The sequence below is a fragment of the Suricata suricatta genome, chromosome 1, assembly GCF_006229205.1.
Source record: "Suricata suricatta isolate VVHF042 chromosome 1, meerkat_22Aug2017_6uvM2_HiC, whole genome shotgun sequence".
In the NCBI taxonomy this organism is placed as follows: domain Eukaryota; kingdom Metazoa; phylum Chordata; class Mammalia; order Carnivora; family Herpestidae; genus Suricata; species Suricata suricatta.
This window is the reverse complement of record NC_043700.1, coordinates 14,737,582-14,744,274: the sequence shown is the minus strand read 5'-3', so window position 1 is coordinate 14,744,274 and position 6,693 is coordinate 14,737,582. Positions and strand designations below refer to the sequence as shown.

The 6,693-nt window shown below is 57.0% G+C and overlaps 1 protein-coding gene across 1 annotated transcript; it reads right to left on the bottom strand.

Moving 5' to 3' along the window:
• Positions 1-2,094: 2,094 nt before the first annotated feature.
• On the bottom strand, positions 2,095-4,118 carry HELT (helt bHLH transcription factor). The gene is given in 6 exon segments (XM_029921222.1): positions 2,095-2,733; positions 3,140-3,354; positions 3,433-3,461; positions 3,493-3,635; positions 3,918-4,026; positions 4,028-4,118. Coding segments are annotated over 6 exon segments (1,041 nt in total). The 5' UTR covers positions 4,076-4,118; the 3' UTR covers positions 2,095-2,236.
• Between the last annotated feature and the right edge of the window lie 2,575 nt (positions 4,119-6,693).

The following is a 6,693-nucleotide window of genomic DNA, read 5'->3' as shown; positions in this document are numbered from 1 at the left end:
TAAAGTCATTGTAAATCCAAAGCAGGGTTTTATCCTCCACAGTTAAATGAGAAAGAAAAAAAAAATCAAGAATACCAACATTTGAGGTACAAAGACTGTCATGGGCCAGTGGAAGTTTGCAAAATTATATGTAAATGACCGAAGTTTTTACTGTGGTGGCCCTGCGCGTTCCCAAAGCTAATCCCAAAGAGAAAATCTACTTAGTAAAAGAAAGTTTTGTCTAATTTGGTTAACAGTTGAGAAGTGACAAAAATGCTGAATATATTAATAATTTATATTTCCAGGGTAACACTATATCTGTAATGCTTCACTGCCAAAGGGAATTCAGATTGGCTTAATGCTCAGAGAAAAAAAGCCTGAAAGGCCTTCTTCATATTCTGCATCCAGCACTGATGAAAATGGGTGTAAGACATGTGTTCCAATAATAGGCACCATGCATTCTCTCATTTCTGCATAATTTGTTTTTATCCCATACTGTGCAATGTATATTTGTTATCCGGAAGGCCTCCTGGCCTGACACTCGCTTTCATGCTCTAACTATATCAGTTCCTGATGGGGGAGGTATTTGTTTGGATCTCACATTTTATAGATAAGTACTGTAGTGAGGGTGCAGTTTAAGGTCAAGAACTCCCTACTTGCAAGACGCTTTCTAAAGTTTATAGATTTCCCCTGCCCCTGCATGCACGTTTAAGGTTCACTTTATGGGCAACATAATGAACGGGGTTTTGTTTTTTGCACTGTATAATCAAGCTTGATGGTTTACCAATTGCAGGTCACTCTAGTCCATGACCTCAGTAAACAGTCTCGGTCAGAGCTCCCTGAAACCCCGTCCACAGAAATGGAATGAGTTAATTTATTGTTCTCCAGCTAATCTGGGAGAAGACAAACCATTGTAGTTGAGTTAAATGGCCTCAGGAAATAGGAAAACCTGCTACATAATTTCAAATTATTTATGTAAAGGTCATCAAAGCTAGGGAACAAAAAAGGAAATGTGGGAACAAAGAAAAATCAGTAAAGGGGAAAACAAAGCCCCACAAACACAGCTTTAGCCAGTTGGATTCGGTTCATTTTACCTCTTTCCACAAAACAGCAGCAGTCTCGTTGTGCGGTTTAGGTCTTAGAAAAACAAAATTTTTGTTTGCTGTTTTCAGTATATCGCTGTGTTGTGGGTAAGGCACAGATCCAACTGGAATTGAAAACCCCAATCTCCTAAAACTCACTAACCAAGTCTCCCCTGGACCCCGGAAACTTTCCCCGCTACGTTCTGGGTTGAGCAGCAGGTTAAAATCCACCTTCCCTCCCCCGGGGAGAGGGAAGCCTTTTCTCCCCGTGCCTGGGAACATGGACCGAGAGCCCCGCATCTCGACCCCTCGCCTAAGGACGGTGGGAGCCGCAGAGGGAACACGCCCCCGGGGAGCGTGGCTCCCCACCCGCTCGCTGCCAGCTCCTCACCGCTGCCTGGCGTCTCCGAAACTGAGCTCATACGTGCGCAAAAGGCCTAAAGCCAGCCTCCCCGAGCCCGCCAGCGCGCCGAGTAGTTGCCATCCTAAAATAACAAACTGCGTGGGACGTGGTTTTTGAGCCAGAAGTCGGAAGTTCCTTCCTCGCTCCAGAATTTACACAGACGTGTTAAGGCTGTAAACCTAATCACGCGGCCCGCGGGCCTGAGCTGCGCGGTCCTCCTAGGCCAGCCGGCGCGTGGTGCACGCGCGACCCCTCGCCTCGTCTCGAGGGGTGGGGGAGGGGAGGTGGCGGGGCCCAGGTCCGAGCTGGCGACAGTTCACCTGGGCCAGCTTGAGGCGGGTCCTTGATTTGCATTTTCTGAGAGCCAAGCGCCTAGTGTTTCGCGTGCGCCCTTCCCAGAGGCAGATGCCCAAGACGCGCTCCAGTCGAGTGAGGGTCGGGAGCCCCGAGTGCCCGCCCCGAAACAACGCGCCATTTAGGCTCTCCCCCCGCCCCCAAGTACTGAAGACCGTCACCTGGGCCCTATCAAGCTCTCGCCCTCGGGTACCTCCAAGGGTGGTTGCGGAGGAGCAGAAGGTAACAAAGAAATCCGTCTCTTGGGTCTTTACCAGAAAACGTTTATTGCCAGGGGGAGATTCTTCAGGAGACTAATTTGCTCGGGACCTCCCCCCACCCAGCTTCTCTGTTGCCATACTATTTACACCTGTGCAATATACAGCATTTCTCCTACGCAGCGCCGGGCGCGCGGAAAAACCCGGCGGGCGAGGCGGAGTCAGAGCACCTGGGGGTGCTGGGGCGGGTGCAGGTTGAGGGCGTTGGGGTGGGCGTGGCCGATCAGGTTGAGGTAGTGCCGGTCCAGGCCCTGCACGGGCGTCAGGAAGGGGCTGTGCTGCTGCGCGGGGCTCGGGAGCGGCACGGGCGCGCCGGGCAGGTAGGGCAGCGCCGGGCTGCGGGCAGCGCCGTGCGGCCAGGGGAAGGGCCCGGGGGCGGCGCCCTGCGGGAAAACGGAGGCCTCCCCGGGGCTGTGGCCCGAGAGCTCGGCCCCCGCAGGGTGCAGCTGATAGGAGAAATCCGCCTCCGGGAGCGAACCCAGCGGCTGGAAGGCGGGCTCGGCGCCCAAGCGGGCCTTGGACTGCAGGAAAGCGAGGATGCGCGCGTACTTCGTGTCCTTGGTCTCCATCCGCTCCACGGTGGTGAGATAATGCACCAGGTTCTTCATGCACTCGTGGTAGCCGTAGTGGAAGTAGTTGGCAAACTCGGCTAGCAGTTCTGCCGGAGCAGCGAGTGAACCCGTAGAAAGGAAAAACCAAGCAAACCATGAGCAGCCCCTTCCCCATCGTAGGCCTGAGGCGGGTGCCAGGCACGTTCCATTACGTTTTCTGGCCCGAATTCCCAGTAGAGGCCTGTCCTCCCTCAAGCCAGTCTGGAGACCGGAAAGGTCAAGCAAAAGACCTCCTTTTCCTTAAGAGCCTGCTTCCACCCTTACCCACCTGGGAGGAGTGGACGGCCCAGCATCCCCAGAAACCTGTGCGCCTGTCCCCCTTGCTTGCGTAGGACCTCGGCCCGCATCCAAAGTAGAGACCTCTCGAGGGCCCTTTGACTCCCACTCCCACCCCCGAGTCTCTGGGTGGCGAACGCTCCCCGCCCAGCTTCCCGGTTGTCCAGCCGCGCCCACCTTTTTCCCTTCCCCGGGGAAAATCAGCGGAGTGCAGGGCTCTCAGGTACTGAACGGTCATCTCGAGGATCTCCGCCTTCTCCAGCTTCCCGGAACTCTGCAAAAGGAGGGAGAGCTCCTCGCAGGGACCCAGCGACCCACCAGGCTGGGTGCACGGCTCAATCCGGAGCGGCTGGCAGGGCGCCGGGGTGGATCCGCGCGAGGTCCGCCTGGGGCTCGCCCAGCGCTCGGGCCCCCGAGGAGAGGAGCCCGCAGCAAAGCCCCTCTCGTCTCCAGACTCCCTGCATCCCTGCCGAGCGTGGCAGCGGAGGGTCCCCAGCGCCTGGCTCTGTTAGCTCGGCCTCTGACGTTACCTGCTTCGCCAGGGCCATGGGCACCGTCTTGCCCAGCTCGTTCAAGCAGCGGTTAATCCGGTCCCTCCTCCGCTTTTCTATCACTTTGTGGGAAACGGGGGTTCTCTGCGAACAGAGGTTTGTACGTTTAGGATAGTGTTGCCCTGGGAGTCGTCAAAGGCATGGCTGCAGCTGCGTGTCATTTGGCTTCCCAGCCCCCAACGCGGCCCAGGGACTCCCCCCCCCCCCCCCCCCCCGGAAGGGGGTCCCTGCCCCTCCACACAAGCGTTTGAGGAACTCTGCCCTCTCAGGCCCGCGCTGGTGCGCTCCTCTTCGGGCCGCCTGCCAGGCAGGGGCCAGGCCATCCAGCGGAGCGCCAGGGCACAGAGGAGGTGGCCGCCGGTCTCCGGAGTCGAGGCTCCTCTATCCTCATTCCCCACCCAAACCACGTAAGCATTCTCCGCACGAGAGTCCCGTGTGCCACGTCCCTGCCGTCGGTCCAGCCAGGTGGCGGCTCCGGGAGTCAGACGCCCCCACCATCGGGGCGCATAGGGCTGTCTGGGCTCAGCCGACTCACTTTGCGTTCCTTGAGCTTGTCTGACATCCTGCTCAGGACGCGCCCTCGGGAGAGGCGGTGGCGCGAGTCACCCGTCCACTTTCCGCCTCGTGTGCCTGCTCGAGTGTCCCAGGTAGACTGCAGCCTCCCAACTCCGGCGGGCTGCCTTATAAAGCGGTCATTTAGGGCTCCAAGTGCATTCACGAGTTGAATTATTCCATAGGATTAGGGGAGCTGCATTTGGGGGATGTATGCATTCAAGACCAGTTTTAAAGAAGTTAAGGGAAAAAAATAGCAGCCGAGGGGGGCGAGCTGGGGGCAGATCAGCTTTGTTAATCCACGTGGCCCTTCAAAGGACACGTGATCCGCGGGGGAATAACATTTGCATGGCAACAGCCCGGGCGGGAAAGGGAGGCGGTAAACTGGGGCCGGCGGGCGAGCGCCTGCAGCAGCCGCTGGCGCAGAGCGCAGGGGCGCAGCGGCCGCGGGCACCGGGGGGCGAGGACCCTCACAAAAACAGTGTCGCCTCCTTTAGTCCCACCGCTGAGTCTCACACGATTGCCTGTTTACAAATCCCAGCAAGCCCGCAGTCCCAGCGCCGAGTGCGTTTTAAAGCCTGTCCAGAGTCATTAAAGTAATTAAGTAAGCCTTTAATAGGCTGTTCCGCCGGGTTCAAGGGAGAGCTCTTGGAGACGGAGGCGCCCCGTTTGTTCCCAGGCTTTTCTCACACGACTTGGTGACACGTCTATCTCCCCCCTTTTTGTTTACACCGCTTTATTTGTCCGGACATCCCGGCAGGTGTGGGGCTGCGGCTGGCACACGAGGCTCCCGCCTCGCCTCGCCCCTCCCGCGGGTCTCTGGCACGCGACGTTCCCCCCCTACTCCCTGACCACGTCGCTTGCTTTCTTTTCTCCCCCCCCTCGGGCTCTCTCTTCGCGGGGGGAAGAGGCTCAATTTGTAGCCTATTATCCTATACGAAAATGTCCATTGAAAAGTATGAATAGTTTCGTTGGGCTAAATTTTAATACTGCCAGAGGGTGGGGGGAGTAGAGACAGGCAGTAGTGTGTGTGTGTGCGTGTGTGTGTGAGGGGGGGGTGGGAGGATTGGGGGGCAACAAGGAGAAGAGTGGGCCGAGAAGAAAAGGGGGAAGGCAGCTGGCCCAGGCAAGCATTATACGACGTCACCTGCGAGAGGGGGCGCCTACAGACCCCTATTCATTTGCCTAATTTTGGTCAATTTAACCAACTTCGGGAGAAATTATTGTGGCTTTGTCAGGGAGGGTGAAGCCTTCTGATCGAATTAACAGCATGTTTTGATCCGGTAAATGTCATTAGAAAGGGAGAAACAATCGCGCTTAGAGGGCTCTGAGTAATGCGCCCAAGTGGAGACGCCAAAGCGCACGGCTCACAAAGGGAGCAAGTAGCTGCCACAGGGAACTTTTGTACCCGCCCATCGCCCAAGTTTTGACACAAAAAGGCATTATTTCATACTTGAATACGTTTAATCCAACGATTGTCTATTTTCTGCAAACATATTTTCACAGCATTGTTAACTTTTTATGTCCCCCTTTCGCGGGCGCCTTTTCTTAAGGTTTGGGGGCGGGAGAGCGCAGACACTTTGGGCATCAATATTTGTCACTGAAAAGGGCTCCGTGAAGTTAGGGAAGTTGATCTCTTTTTTATGGTTTTAGAGAGCGAATATATCGGGGGGAGGAGGAGGGAGGGAAGGCATGGACAGAAACGAGGGAGGAAATTTGCTGGACGGGCCCGAGGGAAAGGAGGGGGGCGGCGGCGGCTGGGAACTCCCTCCGCCTCCCGCGCCCCTGCGGGCAGCCTGGCCGGCGGCCGGGGGCCTCCTCCCCCACCCACCGGGCTCGCTCCCAGTGACTGCCTCGGACCCGCACTCTGGGGGCTCCAGGCGTGCGGGGTAGGGGTGGGGAACGAGCTTTCTTGCAGATGGAAACTATACAGATGGCTTTTGTTTTACGACCTGATCTAGAGCCACCGAGCTCTCACCTTTTTCTGGTCAGTTCCATCTGAGAACAGAGCCCTCTCCTTAGATATCCTTCCCTCCTTTTCTGCCCCACACCTCGCCTAAATTCTCTCCGCTCTGCGGGACCGTGTCAGGGCCCGGACGCCCCCTTGAGTGTCGGTAGTCCTCGGCAGAGGTGGCTAAGGAGGCGCCCCACTAGCTAGTGGGACCTGGGGAGCTCCTAGGGCGCAGAGGCGGGCCTGAGGTGCTTGGCCTTGGGGAAGAGAGCGGCCCACCCGCCGCGGCCTGGGAGGTGTGCGGCTCGGTCGGCACCACGCACCCCTGGGGTGTCCCTCTGCGTCTCGCTTTCAGTCTCCTTAGGACGTTTCTTTTCTGCTTCACGCCAGATTGGACACGACCCGCACCCTCCCGTTCAGGTTGCCCTGCCAGCCGCCGGTGCCCTCTCAGGGGTTGTCGATTTCAGTATATTCACTCGCACACAAAGGGATTAAACACAAACCCTTATCATCCAAATTAACTAACGTGAATGGGTAAAAGGGAGCGCGCACACGTCTCACCCCACCCCATCCCCCCTTTAAGCCAGCGGACTTGGAGTTGATCCTCTTACTGCCGGTGTTAACCGCCAGCTGCAGGCACCTTCCACGGGCCAAATTTCATTCTGTGCGAACTGTTT